An 18326-nucleotide genomic window follows, 5' to 3' on the forward strand; every position below is an offset into this window, starting at 1 on the left:
ATTATATCTCCATAATTATCGTATTCCACTTGATCATTTCGGCCCAGGAGGATACATCTTCCCCTCCTTCTCAACCTGCGGTTTACACTCGCACCACTGCGAGGCATCGATCGCGTCCATCACGGAGGGAACATGACGGCCACATCCCATCCAGGTAGTTTTCTCTACGGGGATCGTTAGTAAGAGGAAAGAAAAATCGAGGACCTTGTAGGTAAGTGGGTGGTGGGTAACGTACGGCATGTAGGACAGGTGGTGGGGCGGCACATTGTAGCTGGTGTTTTTGATTGTCTCAAGAATTTTCTGAAGATGTCTTGTTTGTTTTGTAGGAATCTGGTTTCTGTCTTGAGTGATGAAGTTGAATGCACAGAGGGTGATAGATATGTGATATCTTCAGTCGGCGATTCAGTCGGCGATTAATGGTGGGGTTCTTGGCACTGTGACTCTACAGAGTTGAAGAGTAGCTATGCTTAGATTTATTTATTTATTATTATGATAGCTGTCAAACCCAGTCATCTAGTCATAAGTTCATAGTAATGTCATGGTATAGGCCTGTAGGTGACAAGGTCACATCAGGAGAGGAGCATCTGGCCAGAAGCGACTGGAATCCAACACGGTGGTGAAATCGAGGGGATCCAGGGTGGGACGCAGACCGAGGTCCATGACATCGCGGGCGACGGCTTTGATCTGCCGCATGATGGACTGGGAGATGGCCCAGGTGCGACCGAGCGATTTGAAGACGCCGATGGTGAGGGTGAGGCGGTCACGGCTGGGGTCGGGCATCTGGCCAGCTTTCACGGAGCAGGAGGCCAGCTGGACGATGGAGCTGAGAACCAGGGCGCAGATGAAGAACGGGGTATGTTTGACGACGGGGAGGCGGATGGCGGCCAAGGTGGAGAGCTCCTTGGCCGCCTTGACGGCCTTCATGGCGTGGGCGTGGTGGCTGAAGACGGGCAGGCTGCAGGGGGCGTGGTGGCCGCAGATGACCTCGGACGCGACGGCGGGCGAGGAGAGCAGGTCGGAGCGCGGGAAGTGCAGGTAGATGGCGGCGCCGTTGATGACCATGGTGGCCTGGAACATCATCTCGTCGACGGAGCCGTCCGGGCGTAGCAGCTCGGCCTTGGACTCCGGCAGGTGGTGGAACCAGCTGGCGATGCGGGCGTCGATGGCCTCGACCTGGTCCTGCTGCCCGTCGATCAGGTCCTGGATGGCCACCACCCGGCCCAGGATGCGCACCGCCTCGATCCGGTAGCTGTACGAGGAGAAGTCGCGCTCTTCGTCGGCAAACACGCGCTCGTCAAACTGCGCGATCGTGGGGGGGGTCGGCGGTGCCAGGCCGTCCAGGTAGATGCGCTCCTCGCAGGGCAAGCCCACCTCTGGCGGCACGGCGGCCGTGCTGGCCGTCGCCCGCAGGCCCAGCGCCGTCAGCATGTTCTCCACGACAAACAGTTCCCACCAGGTGCGCCGCAGACACTCCTCGCGCAGCGGGTCGCCCTGGCCCGCGCCGACGGCGTAGCTCTCGCGGTGCAGGCCCAGATCAAAGGCGAGATCCACCGCCTGGCCGAGACAGTCGGCCGCCTCGCTGCGTTCGTTGCGGGAATGCAGCACAATGGTCAACAGCAGCAGCGCCTGCAGCTTCTCCTCGCTGGCTTCCTGCTCCATCACGGCAGCCATCACCGTAGGGCGATATGTCTCGCTGGACGCCGCGGGCGTGAAGTGCGTGCCGATGAACTTGAGGACCTGGTCGAGGAAGGGAGGCACGTACGACCGATACAGAACTCGCAGGGGCGGTAGGATCGGATGCGCCGGGTGGAAGTATGAATAGTAGAGATCGACCAGATAGCCATCGCCGCTGATGGAAGAGGTAGATTCCGGCGTTAACGGGCCACTTGTAGGCCGAACCAACTGTTGCTGTTGCTGCTGTTGCTGCTGCTGCTGCTGCTGCTGCTGCTGCTGTTGCTGGTGGTGGGATTCCAGCGCCCCCGCTCCTCCCGGGCTGGTATCCAACGGCACCGGCGTTGCAACGTACCGTAAATTGGGCTGCGAAGGAGTCTGCGAAACAGGCTGTGAGGATGTCCGCGACATGGTCTGGATCTCTGTCTGGGAGGGTTGCCGCTGGGGTTGCAGGCTCCAGTCCTGCAACTGAAAGTAGTTGGCCGAGGAGTAGTCGACAAACGACAGTTCGGTTGCACCGCCGTCTGGGGACGAGGGATTCGCACGACGCTTCTTCGAGGGACCCTTGTACCCCCTGCGCGACGGCGTGTACTCGCACTCTGAGCCCGAGACGACGCAGCGGCCACACACGGGCGTCACGCCATCACATTTGAGGTGTTTGTGCCGGCAGGCGAGACAGGCGAGCAGCGACGGTTTCACCGCCGACGCCTTCGTAGGGTCCATCGAATCGAAGAGAGGAAGGAGATTTGATGTAGGGATTCTTGATTATGGATGAGAGTAGATGAGGATCCGACGATCGTAGCCTGGTGGTTCCTCAGAAAGACGAAGACATTAGTACCGCCGACTAAAGGACCAACAACCCCTCACCACTCACCAGACAGGGAGTCATGAAAAACCAGTCGAAATACGACAGATCGAACCTCCCGCCAAGGTCTAGCTGCTCTTTAGGATGCAGGCGCAGGCGAGTTGGCCATCGTCGAGGAGCGCCAGTCGGGGCCCTGGTCTGGTTTCGATAAGCGGGCAGAGGTGGAGTCGACGATGAGAATGCTATGGCCTATAAGTACGAGTAGTGACTGTAGTCTGTGGTAGTCTGTAGAAAGAGACTGTAACAGTCTGATAAATAATTGGTTAAACCGGTTGACGATAGAAAAAAGACTGAGGAGGGATTGTTCTGATGAAATTGAAGCCAGAGTTGCGCATTCCGCCTGGTCTTTTCCCTTCTTCTCCTGACGTGCGGCCAAGTGTCACTTTCCCCTCAACCACGCTTTGTCTTGATCTGCCCACAATCATTCCACGGTAGGATTGAGTCCATTCTGATAGATTGGTTGACTAAAGGTTGACTCACAGTTGACAGATTGACAGATTGACAGCTGAAGTACCTTGTCCACGAATACCAAGCACACAATGATCTCCGACGACGACCTCTACCGCCTCGCCGTCTTCCTCGGCTCCTGCGCCATGATGCTCGTCGTATTCTACCATTTCCTCGAGGTCAACGCCAAGGACAAGGACGAGCAGGATGCAGGCAAGGCTCGGAAACAGGAGACGGGCGCGGTTGGCCCTGGCCCGTCGGGTGTTGCTGCGAATGCAGGGACGGACGGTCCCTCGGGGAAGAGCAGCTAAAGAGACAGAGAAGGGGAAGGAAGAGAGATGGGGAAAGGGAGAGAGGGGAAGAAGGGAGAAGACAGAAGAGATATCCAATGTATTATACAATGATAAAAGCTGGTCTTATTGAAATATCGGTACAGATGGTATCATAAGATTAGGTACACGCTGCAAGCAAGACTCCGAGCAACAAGGTCACTCGTCTAGAGCTTCACAATCCACCAGCTCAAAAACCCCCTCGTCATTGCTCACGTTGGCGTTGCGCACTGGAGTCGCCAGCTTGCACCCGCCCGCGTCCAATCCCACCCCGATCCGTTCCTTCATCCGCTGCACCGCGCGGAGAATCTGCGTCGCCTTCTTCTGCTGCGAGTGATGGTGATGCAGCCGGTTGAATGCCCGGATCGACTTGTAGCTCGCCGGCAGGACGAGCGTGTCCTGTTCGCCGCTCTCGCCCAGCTGGGCCTCCGGGGTGATCATCATGGGAGACGAATTGGATTTGCTCTCAGGTCCTAGAGAATCTTTCCAGACGAGTATTAACAATGGATTCTACTGTGGTTTATCTTCTTTCTCGCTAAGAGAGAATGATAGAAAGAGAAAAAAAAAAAAAAAAAACTATAACAGTAATCCAGTGGAGAGCTCATCTGGTATATTCTCACCAGTTCGGGGCACTGATGGTCCGTCTCCCAGCTTCCAGGCGAGCTTGTCTGCATGGTCGGCCTTCATGTGCTTGTACAGCGGCGCAGCGCTCATCTGCGTCGTGTTCGTGCATCCCTTCCACGCACATTGCAGCGTGTACGGAATATGCATCTTCAGAACATGCTGTGCCAGCGTGTCCAGATTGTGTAGCTCCGCCTGGCAGCTCCCCCACTCGCACTTGTACACATTGAAAGGCCCCTGCGTCTTCATGGCGGGGATGGCCACCTCGATCGTCGGTCTAGGTTTCGACTTGGGTTTCGACGGCGTTCGCGACACCGACGAGCGAGACGGAGACGGCGCAGGTACAGCTACGGCCACGGCGACCGGGACGGGCGGGGAGGCAGGAGAAACGCGAACAGAAGGACGACGGGAAGGGGCAACAGTAGTAGAAGTGGGAGGGGGAGCAACAACAGCAACAGCCGACCGACGAGCCGGCGCAGGAGGCTGCACCTGCGGCTGCGACTGCGACTTCTGCGAGGGCTGCGACTGCGGCTGCGACTGCGACTGCAGCTGCGGCTGCTGTACCCGGACTGGCGGAGGGACAGGAAGTTGAGGCGGACGCGTCGCAGCGGAAACGGGAGCTGCAACGGGAGGAGCGGCGATGGGCGAGGCGGTCACGGGTGGCACGTGCGCTCCGACTCGACGCGGAAACTCACGTGATTCCTTATTGTCGACGAGGTCCCAGCGGAAACTGTCGAGGTCGGAGTTGTGGTCGACGTGGGTGAAGTGCTCGCGCAGGCCGAACAGGTGGTGGTTGAGGGGGGCCTCGGTGGGGTGGCGGCCAGAGGCGATCAGGATATCGCGGGCGATCGTCTTGGGGTCGTACGTCTTTTTCTCCAGGGCGTCGGCGAGCTTCAACGGCCTGGCAATATCGTTCCGCGACTTGATCCGCTGCCGGACAACAGCAGGGTCCGCGGACTGGTATGCAAACTGAGAGAATCCCTCCATCATGTGGGGAGGAGGAGGAGGAGGAGGAGGTGGTGGTGGATAAGGAATAAACTCCTGACCAAGAACCATATGTCGCTGTTGTGCCAGCTCTTGATTGTTTGTCTGCACGTTTGGAAAAGAATTTATCGACCTTGGCACAGGAGCCTGGCTGGTTGGGGTCCCTGTCGCTGGCACTGGACGTGGTATCTGGTGCTGTGCTGAGTTTTGTGAAAAGTGTGGAGGGTGCGGCGGACGGTGGAATTGCGGAAGCACCGAGGGAGGGTAATAAGCTAGTGGCCTGTTTATGGGAGGTCCTGCTGATGACCGAGGAGTAGACTGAGGAACAATGGCTGGGGGATGGCTAGTCGGCGGGATTTTGCGATACTGAGGCGTGTTTGTTCGAGGAGATCCAGAGGGTGGGAGATATGGAGATGCATAAGGTGTCGTGGCTGCCTGCTGTGGCATCGAAACAGGAGGTGGAGGAGGAGGAGGAGGTGGTGCTGGAGGAGGTGCCGTCAAGTCAAATATTGGGATCTCACGAGGTGCGGGACTGTCCATCCGGCCTGATGTCTGAGATGAGCTGGTCGCTGGAAAGGGTGTCTTGTTGATCTGTGACTGTGGGGGATCTTTTGACGAAGGAGTTGCTTGAGGCTGCGTTGTGGTGTTCTTCTGAGGCTGCATAGTGGTGACCTTCTGAGGCTGCGTAGAAGGTTTCTGAGAAGGCTGTAGTCGAGGTGATGAAACCCGACCCTCTTGTTGAGAAGTAGATGGCTTAATAGGAACACTCTTCATATCAGCAGATACAGCTCCAGCACCTATTTTAGAGGGGGCTGTATTTAGATCAGTCGCTGGCATCTTGGCAGGCGCATTAACAGGCCCAGTATCCACTTGTGAACCTCTCTGTGATTGATGTGTCACAGAGACCTGAGCTGGAGTCTGAATAGATCCTTTATTCAATGATCCTTGATTCACTTGGGCAGAGGCTGTCTTTGAAAGCTGTACTGTTGGCTCCGCAGATACCTTGGCAGGTGGTTTATTCACCTGAGAAGCTGTCCCCGCAGACAGACTGTTGATCAAGGGAGACGATGGTTTGGCAGCGACATTTGACCCATTTGCTTTTCGAAATGCCGGGACAGTCACTGTCTCGGGAGTCTGACCAGGTTTCGTATAGTTCGAAGGCGACTGTCTGGGTTTACTTGACTGAATCTGCGGGATCTCGTTTCGAGGGCCGCTCCCTGGATGTGAAGACACTGAAGTCTTGGTAGACCGAAGCGGCGTTACACTGGTTTGCGGATAACCTTCACCAAGGACTGTCTGAGAAGATGATTGTGATGTCGCCCGGGAAAATGCTGTCCCGTGTGAATTGGCCATCGGTGGAGAGCTCGACTTTGCCACCGTCGGCGTTCTCCGCTGGGAAAACTGACTCAGAAGAGACACTCTCTCCTCCTCATTCTCCTGGGCCTCCTGCCTAGTTTCCCACGTGTCCATGCGGGTCTCTACTTCAGGGAGGGTCACAAAGTGATGTGACGCTGGCGGTTTGGGTTGAGTTGGAGTCTTTCGCGGTTTCTTCGCTGGGCGCGGAGTGGTTTCGCTTTTTTTCCGGGCCCGCTTCTGCTTCTGCTTCTTGCCCTCATCCTGGTTTACGGATTGGTAAGGAGGTTGGTAAGCTGGCTGATCTAACAGGGGTTCTGGAAGGTGAATCTGCGATTGGTCTTCATGTTGTTGGTACTGAGCAGACTGCTGTCTGGAAGTAACCGTATGCTCCAAAGTAAAGGTCGATTCTGGACCGACTGCTGGGGGGGTGATAATCTGGGGGGGATATGGTGTGGCGGAACTCTTCCGGGTGTCAGGGATTGGCGGATAGGAGCTGCTCATAGGAGTTGATGTAGCAGTATCCCTCTGGTGTGGAAGCTGACTTTGCTCGTTGAGCAAGGTGATTGCTTCTTGTGCTCTTCGTTCGTTATATGCATGAAGATTATTGAAAGCTGAACGATTCGGCGCCTCATAACTTGGCTCCAGGGCTGGTGGTGGCGGGTAGTTCGAGTTCTGCACTGGCGGCGATGATGATGGTGGTGGGAGAGGACTGTATCTGAGATCTGACGGAGACCGATTAGATGGTTGATAGGATGAGCCACTTTGCAAATTGCCCGCTGTAGGAGCTCTCTGACTGTAACTTTGGTGAGATGAACCACTCCTTTGGAAACTGCCCGCTACAGGAGCTCTCTGGTTGGATGATTGATAAGATGCACTTCGTTGCAAACTGTCCACTTCAGGAATACTCTGGCTGGATGGTTGTCGGATCGAACCTATGGCCGGGGGTGGTGTATCTTCCACTCGAGACAAAGACCTGATCCCCCCAGGCTGCGCCAGGACATCCTGTGCCCGAGTTTCTGCATGATTGTCCACATGACGCCTTTTCTTCGTGAGCTGCTTACCTCCGGGATGCCCTGTTTCCCGTCTTGAGCTTGGTATATCCCCGCTGGCCTGTGGTATACTCCCGCGCGAAAGAGAGGGAGGCTCATATCGTGATATACTTTCATTCCGGAGATCCGAGGTGAGGTGATACGGCGCAATATAGTTCATAGGCGGCGTGGGAGAAAGCGCCGCCGAGATAGAGGTTTTGCGAAAGGGGGAGGGCGGAATGTGACTGAGTCTCCCCTGCGGCGGCATGTCGAACATCTGGTTGTAGTTCGACGACCCGGAGTACTGCGGTGGGACGAGGTACGGGTTGGTGTCCATCCATCCAGGCCCGCCAAACGGGGGAGCAGGATACGGTGGCTCGATACTTGAGCTGGAACTGCCATTGGGAGCCGGATTGTGATTCGAGGTCGCGTTCACGTTTGCATTGTTCGACTGTGTCCGCCGACTCTCGCCTTGCTGGCCCTGGTACTCCTGGTACCCGCCAGGCGACGGGTAGTTCCCCAGCCAGTCGTAGTTGTCGTATGACATTTCACGCCGACTCCAATCGTCTTTCTGATGGGCAGAGGTATAGCCTGTCAACGCAGCTTAGCCCAGGCGAGGTCTAGACACTTTCTTCGCGGTTCGTGTGAGGTCATTGGGAAGGTCGTGCGGTCGGAAAAACGAGAGTTGAACGCTCAAAGCCGAATATCATGCCGGCTAGCGGGTGAAGAAGAACTTCTCAAAGCTCCCTGGAGGTCCTTTCGATCCTTCTATCCCTCTTTTCACCTCTTTTCAGCCTGCAACTGCCAATGATCTTCTCATCTGTTGTTCTTGCCCGGCGCGGGCGCGCCAGTCACGTGGATCTATATTTCTGCCGACGCGCTAACCGGTCTTCGGGCGGTGAACATCTAAGCGGAGATCACGTGACGCACAGTGGATCATCTCAACTTTCGTCTTCGACAACAACAAAATAACTGCAACAACAACAACATTCAACACGACTCGGCCACAGCCTGACAGATATTCACAGCAGGTTAGAAGATGGTCAGAAAGAAGACGAGACGGGAATTGTGTCAGGTTTCCGCTTGAGAGGGATACCATCGCTTTCTGCTTTCGTTAATGATGCGAAGGACCAGAAAATGATTCTGAGGGACAAGACAGTGTCTCGAATTTCTTATGCCTCGACCATGGATTGACACCGTGATCCCATTAGGTTTTACGAGCCAAATTATCTCCGCGTCGATCGGCCTAGCCTGATGGCCGGCGCGGTAAACGAATGGCTCAGAGCAAGAGCAGGACCTGGACAAGTCCAGGTTCGAGCCTCGCTTGCAGACTCGCTCTGATTCGAATGAAGATGGGGGTTTGATAGTGAGAGACATGTAGTTGAGCAGTGATTGAATACAAGTATGGGCTTTGTATAAATACAGCTATAGTCATCGAAGCACATGGATATAATAATAAGTACATGAGGCAATGCCAATTCCAAGCAACCGAGGCTCAACGCTATGCATCAAGTCGTAACACAGCCAACGAGTCAGCATCAATAAGCAGAATCATCCCACACACTTCCCCCAAGCAGGCAGTCCACAGCCCATCCCGACAAAAAGATATAGCAAGAAGATCACGACGACGACGAGGAGAACGACCAGCTTGACATTCTTCCACCACATCCTGCGCCGCAGCCCGCGACTGCGCATGCGGAAATCATGCGCGCTGCCACCTAACCGATCAGTCTTGTCGACGAGGAGATCGATGCGTTCCCCGCGCTCGAGCACCCGCTCAATATTCTCCGTCATGATATCCCGCACGCTGTCAATTTCGCGCCGGGCACTCGCCAGCGCGTCCGCCGGCGGCGCACTGTTATAGCTCGCTAGCAGGGTGCGCAGGTCGGTGTTGAACCCCGCGCACCCGTACGCCGGTAAGGATGCGAAATCCGTCACCCCCGGCTGGTAGATGCCGAGGAACCGGCGTTTCATTTCCAGCAGGAAGGCGAAGGGGATGCGACGGCCCTGCTCGGCGGTGGCGACCACGATGTAACTTAGGGGTGCGTACGAGGACCCTTCTCCCCCATTGGAGGCCCCATTATCGTCTCCGTCATGGATGGAATCGGCAATGTAGTGCACAAACAGCCGTTCGTGGGTGTAGGTCAGTTTCTGGGGGCGGTCGTGGTTGATCTTCGGGAGGATGATGGAGGCGAGCGACGAGGCTGCCGTCGCGGACGAGCCCGGCGACGAGTGTTCTGCAAGGATGGTCGTGCGGTGGGCAACACATGTACTGGAATGAGTAAGCATTGGGCAACATTGTTTCTTGTTTTTTTGTTGAAGTCCTACTAAAGAAGGAAGCTCGACGGCTTTGACGAAGACGCCATGGCGAATGCTAATCAGTAGTGATTATCTCGACTTGTTGAATCTCATGCCAGTCGTGTGAATGGAACTTATACACGGTTCTCTCAATGACTATCACCGTCCCTGGATGCACGCTGCTGTCTGTCGTCTGTCGTGTTGCTGTCGCTGTTGCTGTTGCTGACGTCTTTCCTGACGTCGCGCCAAGTCTTAGTCATAGCTTAGTAAGCGGTGTACACAACTACGCAGATATGCAGGTCTGGCATAACGATTCTACCTCGCTGATTGCAACGTCTGGCTACGAATAGGAGGACTTAATTGTTCATTTCAATGAGTTGGTCACTATATATGATGCAGTTGACACTCCTTCCGAGCCCCTCTGCAGACAGGGCAATTCGACTGCGAGGGTTGCACTCACCCCAGAATCATATTCAGCGCTTGGGGGGAGGAAGAGAACCCCTGGAGAAAGGGAGGTGAGGTCCAATGGATCCAGTGGCTTGGGGAGGAGCGGTACTGGTAACTAGGGAGACAAGATTGGGGAGTTTTGTTTCGCAAAGAAGCGAAACGCCTGGAATACCAGCAAGATTCGAGGGGAACGCATACCCGGATCTGAAAATGAAGCACATGGATTGTGTCTCATAGACATTCTCAAGACTCAGTCCGATATTTCGAGGGAGACCGCGCATCCAGACGACAAAATTTTCAAGCTCGTTGCTTGATATCGACTGCGACACAGGGAATGCAAAGACCGCGCTCAGGTGAGGAGGAGGAACCTCAGGTTCAGGGACACTCGCCATCGTTGAAAGGCCAGGAAAACATAGCCTGATGGAATTTACCCCAGCCTGAAGAGCATGGCAAGGTTTCTCGACGGGCGAGTTGGCTCGTATGAACTCGACGAGCTCCGCCAAATCAACGCTCGTGTCTCCCCGGTGCTTAGATCGCCATACAGCTATCTTATTCACGATGACGCTGGTCGGTAGCTCTCTCCATCGCGTTTTGAAAAGATTCGAGATCCATGGCGTGGAGGGGGGCTGAAATGGATTACACAGCGAGGTATCAAACTGATGAAGAGTCTACAATAATGTATCTACCTAGAAGCTGTGACTGGACTTCCAGTGGTTGCCTAACATCCATCATCGGGGGAATCTGCAGTGAATAGACGCCAAAAAATCTCAAGATGTGGATAATCCTCCTGAGAGAAGAATAGAAAAAAAAAATAGAAACGAGGGCAAAAAAAACATGGGAGTAAAAACACAGTCCATTCAATTCATCATTCATTCGGTCATTATGGTATCTCTTCATCATGCTCATACTCATCATGTTCATGCTCATCATTCCAGTCATCATCCGAATCATCGACCAGCTCGCCATCACTCAGCCCAACAGTCTCCGGTGATCCCATAATGGTATCGTCGTCACTCCCGTCCAAGTCAAGATGGTTCGAGACATGATCCAGCTGGCTCCAATCGAGGGCTTCTCCTTCCAACGCCTCAACCAGGACGACTTCTTCATTGACAGAGACAACTTCGTCCGTGTGTCCCTCCGTAGCCCGATGGGAAGCTCCTAGCACCGTGCTCACCGCGTCATCCGGGTGAATCTCACTAAAGTCGTCGTCATCATTTAGATCCGACGTGGCTGCGACACTCCCCGTGTGCACCGAGGGACCTGGGGCCGAAAACCCCCCGGTCTCCATAAGAGGAACCGGGGGACCCTGGAAGACGCCTCCCGTGCCGTCGTCATTACCCCCAGCCCATAGAGGTAGGAATTGGAACTCATTCTCCGTCAGACAGGTGAGCGTGGCGGTGATGGCGAAGCGGAAGCCGTACGACTTGCTCTCTGCTTCGGGGAAGGCGAGCATACCCTGTGCGAATTCGTTGACGTAGGCGGTGACCTCGGTAATGAGCTGAGGCCAGGAGAATAGTCGGAGTCGTTGCTGTCTTTCAGTCCCAGACTGCACGAAGGAGATCTCGCGAAAAGCCTCTGTGGCATCGCTCACTTCGCTGACAAGCACGGGTCGGGTTTCCAGGCAGAGTTGATCTGTGAGAGTCGCGGAAAGGCCTGCGTGTTCCGGGATTCTAAGAGAGGTTTTCCGAATGTACAGGTGCTCCTGATCGCTCGCGAGAGTGTCGGAGACGAGATTCTCCCAGGAAGTCCGGGTCAGGATGCGAGCTAAGCTTGGCATTCTATTATACGCCGTCAGCAAGGTCGCGCCGGGATAGTCCTGGAAGCTTCCATCCTTCAGTGTGCCGGTGACTAATCCCACCAGGGGCAAGACCTTTTGCGGGCGCAGCATCTGGTAGATTAACGCACGGATGTAGCTCTTGGCCGTGTCGACGAGAGCGACGACAACCACTTGCTGCTCCTGGGTGGCTGGGGAAAAGTCCAAGATCTTGCGGTACTCGGGGAGCGTTTCCAGCCAGGGCATTGTGGTGCCGGCGAGGTAGACGAAGCGGTCGAGGACATGGTCGAGGAAACTTTTACTGGCGTACTCGATGCGCTGCAGCTCCGTGTCGTCGAGCGTCTCGCGCAGACGACCATACCGGGTCGCCTGGGCACGCGGGCGGCCCTGCGACTGGTCATCAAGCAGCAGGTGAAGGGCCTCCTCGCCGACGAGAATGGCGAAGGCGTCACGGCAGAGCACTGGATACCGGATGCCACAGGCGATACGGTACGTGAGCTCCGGATTCACCTGGATAAATGTGGCGTTGTTCGGCTCAAAGAACCAGGAGAGGATGTGGTCAAAGGCACGAGGCGCGGCGGCGACCCCGAAGAGCCGCGCGAGGGCGAAGAACGTCCACATCTTGCACGGCGTGTCGAGGCAGGGGTCCTGGCCTTCCAGGGCGTGTAGCACGCGCTCGATGCCTGTGCGGTGTCTCGCCTGGGAATATTCCAGGGGCATCTCCGGGTCTGCAGGGTCGGTCTCGTCGACGCCCTCGACTCGCGAGCTGGGCAGCCCCCAGCGCGCTCTAGATCGTGCCCACACCCGGACACCCAAGGGGCAGGACAATTCCGCCAGGAAGATGACGGCCTCCTCGTCCACCTCGGGCGGGGTCAGGTCGAGCACGTACTTGATGCTCTGAAAGGCCGAGGGCAACCCAGAAGGAAACCGCCGACGCATGGCTCGTGATTGAACGCGCGGGTCGAACAGGCACTTCAAGTAGTCGGACCCCGTATCCAGCAATTTCTGACTGTGTACTCGGTTCAAACCCAGCTGTGGCATGATCAGCCTGGTGGCCGCGAGGGCTTTCGCTTCGGGCGCGGGGTCGATATAGACGAGGGTGTCTGCGTCGCTGGCGACCAGCAGGGGGAGGGCGAGATTGTGAGCGACCGCCATCGCTGGATGTGACATATCGAGGTTTTCTTCATTGTCTTCTTCATTGTTGTCCTGACCTTGCGTACTTTGAGGCTCTGTGTCTTTCTCGTTTGTTTGATCTTCTCTCTCTCCATCTTCATCTCTATCTCCAACTTCATCTCTCTCTCCATCTCCATCTCCATCTCTATCTCCGTCCACGCTCTCGTTCATTGTATCTTGGTCTGGGATCTCGCGAGGACGGATAGGAAGAGTGGTGTCCATGGCGGTCTTGGTAGACGAGGTATTAGAACAGATGAAGCGAGGGTAGAGAGGCAGAAGAGAAGTAAAGCAGGAGGGTATAGAGAGTGAAGAAGTTAAAGAGAAGAGAAATAGAGCAGGTGAGATAGAATAGAGAGAAGAGAGAGGGGAAAGGTAGAAGAGAGAAAGAAAGAAGAGAGAAAGAAAGAAGAGAGAAGAGAAAGAAAGAGGTGAATCAAACTCATCTCAGCTCCAGGCTGCAGCTTCTCCCCAATCAGGGATGCAGCTTTGGTTATTACTTATTTACTGACAGGGTATACTGGATATTGAATATCAATATTAAATATTTTATACCTTCAGTAGTCTCTGTATTATCTGGACTGCAGAACCATGGTTAATATATATACGAGGATAAGCGTCATAAAGGAATAGATGACATTTTCATCTCTACAACACTCAAAATGCACCGCAAAAACAAGTAAGTCTTCATGCAATATACAATACACTATATACTATATACTTACTACTCAGTCTCATTCTCGCCAGCCTGGCAGGAATAAGCATCGCCTCCTACTTCATCGGCAAAGCCATCAACCCCCGAACGGAATCCGTCATCAACTCTCAGGATCGAGAAGCCATGCGTGGACAGGAGGGGAGACAGACGGATCAAGACGGTCGGCCGATCCATCAGGCGATTAAGAAGTCTACTCATGTTCATAAATAATAGTCAAAGATGATGGTTAGCAGAGAGGAAAGAAGACCCGTGTATGGCGAGAATGAGTAGAATAGACAACTATGTATGGGTATCGTATATCAGATAACCGCCAGGGTAGATCAAAGACAAAAGGGAAAAAAAAAACAAAAATAACTACTTCCTCCTCTTCTCGTTCTTTCGTCGACTCCCCGGCCGACTCTGACTACGACTCGCCAGATCTTTAACCTCCCGAATCACCTCGCGGAACCCTTCCTCGATGTTATTCATCCGCGCCAGGACCAGCTTGCTGAGCATGTCTTGATCATGTACGTCGCCGGCCGGGGGAGGAGGAGGAGGAGGGCGTCGCCCTGCACCCGGTGTGGCCGTCGGAAATCCAATCTGCGTCGAGAAGCTGGCCGGTAAGACCGCCGCGGGGAAGTTGCCCCCCGCCAGCACCTTGTTGTCGCCTAGGTCTGAGCCTAGATCGAACAGCATCGCGGCGGCGGCGGGCATCATCCGGCCGCGTTCTCCAACGGTAGATGGCGAGAGGGAGTTCTCCCCCCCGGGACTACGGGGCATGTAGAACCCGCCTAGATCTGGCACGGACATGGGGTTGTTCGAGTACAGTGCTGTGCGCGAGTCATGGCGCCGGCGTAGGGTGGTGAATTGATCTGCTGAAGTGGCCAGGCCGGGGCCACCCTCACCTGCGCCCGATCGGATAGGAACCGACTGGTTGTCTTCCGTTTCTTCGGCGTCGCTTTCTGCCGGGATGGGATTGTAGAGCATTGTGGCCCCGGAGGTGGTGCGATGGTGGGCGCGGTGTCGGCGGCTGGGGCTGTTCTTGCGCGAGACCAGTTTTGCGGTCGACGGGCGGGAACTGTAGAATTTCGGCGTGCTTTTCCCTGCGCTGGTGGTCACTCGCCTCGACTCTTCTTCCTCAGGTTCCTCTTGTTCTTCCCGTTCCTCATCTTCCTCATCGTCTCCCTCATTGTCTCCGCTCGTTAGTTCATCGTCTCCTTCAATGTCCGTATGTCGGGACAGCTGTCGGCTTCGTTCGGGGGACGCGAAATCGCGCATCCGCCGGGGCACTGCTGAGGGAGAGTCGAACCGGCTCATGACTTCCTCCGGATTCGAGGCGACAGACCGGGTCGTCTCGGTAAAGTCCCGCGTGGTAGGCATGAAGCGTCGCCGCAGCGGAAATCGTAACCGAGGAGGGAGAGCCTCCAGACGGTTCACCTCCTCGGGATCCTGCTCGTCGGGCGGATTGGCAGGCCCGGCGTCCATATCTTGCATCCACTGGTTGACGATATTGCTGGTCTGCTGCCGGTTGGCTTTCCGGGGAACCCTGCGACGGTTGGTCTCGTCGATGAAAGGCCGCCGACGAAACACTTCCTCCAGCGCTCGGTCTTTTTGGAAGGTCGCCACCGACGGCTCCCGGACGATTCGAGGTGCGTTCGGATTGAAGGCGTGGAACCGGCTGTGGTGCCGGGTCGGCGACCGGTCCGACTGGCTGCGAAGGCCGTGACGGTTCTCGACGAGATCTGTGGGTTCGATCACCTGCGCGTCGAGGATGGTCTTTTCATACAGGCAGATAGAAAACAAAATGGGCAGGTGCGTGATCTTGATGATGGTCCGGTTGAGCCGGATGAACTGGCGGAACGGCATGAGGTACCGTAGCGGGGTGATGATCCAGGCGAAGATGTTGGTCGGTGCGACGTAGGAAAAGAGAGCGTCGGACTTGACCATGGAGATCGTGTTGACCGCGAAGAGGAACTGATGCTCCTGGTTGGCGTTTTGGACAATGGCCATGAAGGAGTTGGTCAGCACGGTGATCAGGATGGTCACCACGACGAAATGACAGATGAACAGGAACATCGTCAGGATGATTTTCCCCAGAGCATTGTACTCGTCCCACATGGTCCACGCGGTAGGGGTGAACCCCATCAGCATCTGGAAGAGGGCATACGCCATGGGGCCGGGGGCCGAGTTGTCGCCAAAGGAGAGGAAGGCGACAAAGAAGCCGCTGCAGGCGATGATCACCAACAGGAACACTGCGACCAGATCGGATGCCATGATACGGAAGGCGATCAGCAGCTGGGAGAAATAGCGATAGTGATCCAATATCGAGAAGAGACGGGGGAAGAGCAGGACGGCGTTGGCGGCCAGAATGTCGTACGCCCGGTCGGCAACCATCTTGTTGCGAGTGTACGGCATCACCGCGCCGTACAGACGCATGCAGTAGTAACAGACGAGAAGCAGCAGGATGCCCAAATCAAAGATGTTCCAAAAACTCATCAGGTAAAGACTGAACCCTTGTTCGTTGAACCCGACGATCTCGTCCAGCATAAAGCCAGCACTCCAGAACCAAAACACCACCTCCAGCGAGGTGATCTCCTGGCGCCGCCCGTTCAACACGGCAAGAAAGAGACCGAGAAGGACGGCGAAGGAGAGAGTCGACAAGAACTGTCGGTACCGCGGCACTCTCAGTCGGGAGAGCTTGAACAGCGAGGCATCTCGAGGGTCATAGAGCGTGACCGAGCGGCGCAGACTCGCCGGGCTCTGATCGGCAGCGATGCTGGCTTGCAACCGACCTGGAAAGGCGTCATTCGGGCCAGCGGTGCCATACGTCGGTCTGGTCCGAGAGGTTACACTGCGATGAAGATTGTCTGCCGTCGAATGAAAGACAATCGTTCCCGCCCAGATCGCCTCGAGCTGCTGGACTACCACCGGATGAGCCAGGAATCGTTTCGCCTGGGCACGGATCGCCAGCTCCAGACAGGAGATGCGCGCGGCGGCGGGCAGCCGTTTGTTTCTCTGGGCGGAACCCCAATCCGGGCCCCCTTGCGAGCTGTTCGTCGGAGGCGGCGTCTGGCCCTGCAGCGGATGGAACTCGTAGGAGAGAGCATCGATCAATTCCCGGGTAGTGTATTCCTTGAGCAGCTTGATAGCCAGCAGCTCGCTCACCATCGCTCTCGTCTGACTAGTGCCGCTGTTGCCGGGATTGAGATGAACCTCCTTGGTGAACTGCAGACAGTTGGCGAGCAGGGCATAAAGCGTGGCGCGGGAGAAGTGAGCCGTCAAAATCTGCTGCTGGATGGGTTTGACGAGGAACTGCGAGACCTGGGGGGAGCGCAGCTGGTCCCAGGACAGGGGGGTTTCGCAGCGGGCGACGATCAACGGGCGGATGGCGTGGATGAGGTTGTAGACAGGGAGAGAATCTATTTCTTAGCAATCTTGCCTTCCAATTCTTTCAATCATTCTTCTCTTCTAGCCATACCCAAGTGAGAGGCCGAAAAAATAGGCAGGAGCGGCATTGCCTCCTGAGGCCCGTCTTCCTCCTCCTCCTCCTCCTCTTCTTCTTCCTCTCCCTCGTCTCCCCCTTCCCCGTCTTCTTCCCCCGGCTCTAGAGGATCCGGAAGCTCATCGTGCGTCACATCTTCCCGTCGTTTGCGAAACAATGGCGTTGTCTCCCGCGCAGTAAACGGCGAGGAGAAGGGCGACTGTTCCGAGTACCCCTGGCGGCGATTCTTGGGACGCAGCAGCGACGCGAGCATTGTTGCGGAAACGCTAGCACAGCTGGAGCGACACGCTCGAGGGAGATCTGTCTACCTCATAGGGAGTACCGTACCGAGTACCGTCAACGGGAGTCGTCCGATCGGTGAAACAAGCCCTTGGAAGGTGGAGGGGGGAACTGAGACTCCTTGAACTGGAGCTGTGGCCTCAGGCTCTTTTTGCCTCCCATTTCACCTGACTGGAAGGCAAATGCCGCTCACATGACTTTGCCGCAATACTAATAAATCGAGAGCTTAGCAGTTAGTTACCGTAGGTAGTAAGTAGTACCAGTACCTTACTTCTAGCTGCCAACCTCTACCTCACTCTGTACCCAGGTACTCTTACATACCACCAGGTAACTACTAGGTAGTTACTCTGCTACATACCTAAGGTACTCTGTACTCTGAGGGGACGGTGAATTACTTGATATGGTATAGTGTTCCTATTAGGGGAAAGCGCATCTTATGTGTCTTAATCTTGATATCTGCTCTATAAACTTAAGCTGCCTATCTTAAAATAATAATATATCTTTATATTCTACTTTTTACTTTCCTCTCCTTTTCTTCTACCTTCCTTTATTTTGTCTTAGCTGCTATATCCACTATACTGCCCCCTCATCTTCCCCTCTTTAGGTAATTTATAAGCTATTTAACTAGAGCATTTTTAACCTAATATAATATTATTATATTAGGTTTTACTCCTTACTATTTTTTATTATGTGCTTTTGCCTAATATTACTTTAAGGACTTACTTAGATTCTAACTATAATATTCTTTACCTTTTTGACCCTTTAAGCTACCCTTTAAGCTTCTTATTATATTCCTAAAGCTGTCACTACTATGCCTATAGACTTTTACTACCTTAGGTAACCTTAATAGCCCTGGCTAAT

The 18326-nt window shown here is 55.0% G+C and overlaps 7 protein-coding genes across 7 annotated transcripts; 1 reads left to right on the forward strand and 6 right to left on the reverse strand.

The window, feature by feature from the left end:
• Positions 1–33: 33 nt before the first annotated feature.
• Positions 34–266, reverse strand: ASPZODRAFT_70550 (hypothetical protein; the record flags this gene model as incomplete). Its single annotated transcript, XM_022729679.1, has 2 exons — positions 34–164; positions 236–266. 2 exons carry the CDS (start codon positions 264–266, stop codon positions 34–36), a joined length of 162 nt encoding a protein of 53 aa, XP_022579517.1.
• A 298-nt stretch (positions 267–564) lies between these two features.
• On the reverse strand, positions 565–2394 carry ASPZODRAFT_153327 (hypothetical protein; the record flags this gene model as incomplete). The annotated part of the gene is made up of 2 exons (XM_022725961.1): positions 565–1956; positions 2170–2394. 2 exons carry the CDS (start codon positions 2392–2394, stop codon positions 565–567), a joined length of 1617 nt encoding a protein of 538 aa, XP_022579518.1.
• Positions 2395–2845: 451 nt separating this feature from the next.
• On the forward strand, positions 2846–3294 carry ASPZODRAFT_17919 (hypothetical protein; the record flags this gene model as incomplete). Its single annotated transcript, XM_022727113.1, has 2 exons — positions 2846–2967; positions 3048–3294. 2 exons carry the CDS (start codon positions 2846–2848, stop codon positions 3292–3294), a joined length of 369 nt encoding a protein of 122 aa, XP_022579519.1.
• Positions 3295–8852: 5558 nt separating this feature from the next.
• ASPZODRAFT_17921 (hypothetical protein) lies at positions 8853–9667 on the reverse strand (the record flags this gene model as incomplete). Its single annotated transcript, XM_022727114.1, has 2 exons — positions 8853–9573; positions 9630–9667. 2 exons carry the CDS (start codon positions 9665–9667, stop codon positions 8853–8855), a joined length of 759 nt encoding a protein of 252 aa, XP_022579520.1.
• A 248-nt stretch (positions 9668–9915) lies between these two features.
• On the reverse strand, positions 9916–10682 carry ASPZODRAFT_667760 (hypothetical protein). Its single transcript, XM_022729398.1, has one exon. The coding sequence runs from the start codon at positions 10436–10438 to the stop codon at positions 10073–10075; it is 366 nt and encodes a 121-aa protein (XP_022579521.1). The 5' UTR covers positions 10439–10682; the 3' UTR covers positions 9916–10072.
• A 244-nt stretch (positions 10683–10926) lies between these two features.
• ASPZODRAFT_70726 (hypothetical protein) lies at positions 10927–12975 on the reverse strand (the record flags this gene model as incomplete). The annotated part of the gene is made up of 1 exon (XM_022729696.1): positions 10927–12975. The coding sequence occupies one exon, from the start codon at positions 12973–12975 to the stop codon at positions 10927–10929; it is 2049 nt and encodes a 682-aa protein (XP_022579522.1).
• A 681-nt stretch (positions 12976–13656) lies between these two features.
• Positions 13657–17764, reverse strand: ASPZODRAFT_134446 (hypothetical protein). The gene is made up of 2 exons (XM_022723532.1): positions 17163–17764; positions 13657–17103 (listed from the first exon to the last, which is right to left on the reverse strand). The coding sequence occupies exons 1-2, from the start codon at positions 17437–17439 to the stop codon at positions 14060–14062; spliced, it is 3321 nt and encodes a 1106-aa protein (XP_022579523.1). The 5' UTR covers positions 17440–17764; the 3' UTR covers positions 13657–14059.
• Positions 17765–18326: the final 562 nt, after the last annotated feature.

Source organism: Penicilliopsis zonata, assembly GCF_001890105.1.
Source record: "Penicilliopsis zonata CBS 506.65 unplaced genomic scaffold ASPZOscaffold_12, whole genome shotgun sequence".
NCBI lineage: Eukaryota > Fungi > Ascomycota > Eurotiomycetes > Eurotiales > Aspergillaceae > Penicilliopsis > Penicilliopsis zonata.

Bases quoted from the DNA above. Each gene is read 5' to 3' on its own strand.
- ASPZODRAFT_134446 (XM_022723532.1), bottom strand. From the start codon at position 17,439: ATGCTCGCGTCGCTGCTGCGTCCCAAGAATCGCCGCCAGGGGTACTCG. The intron at 17,104-17,162 runs GTATGGCTAGAA...GCTAAGAAATAG, and splicing joins TTTTTCGGCCTCTCACTTGG to ATTCTCTCCCTGTCTACAAC.
- ASPZODRAFT_667760 (XM_022729398.1), bottom strand. From the start codon at position 10,438: ATGGCGAGTGTCCCTGAACCTGAGGTTCCTCCTCCTCACCTGAGCGCG.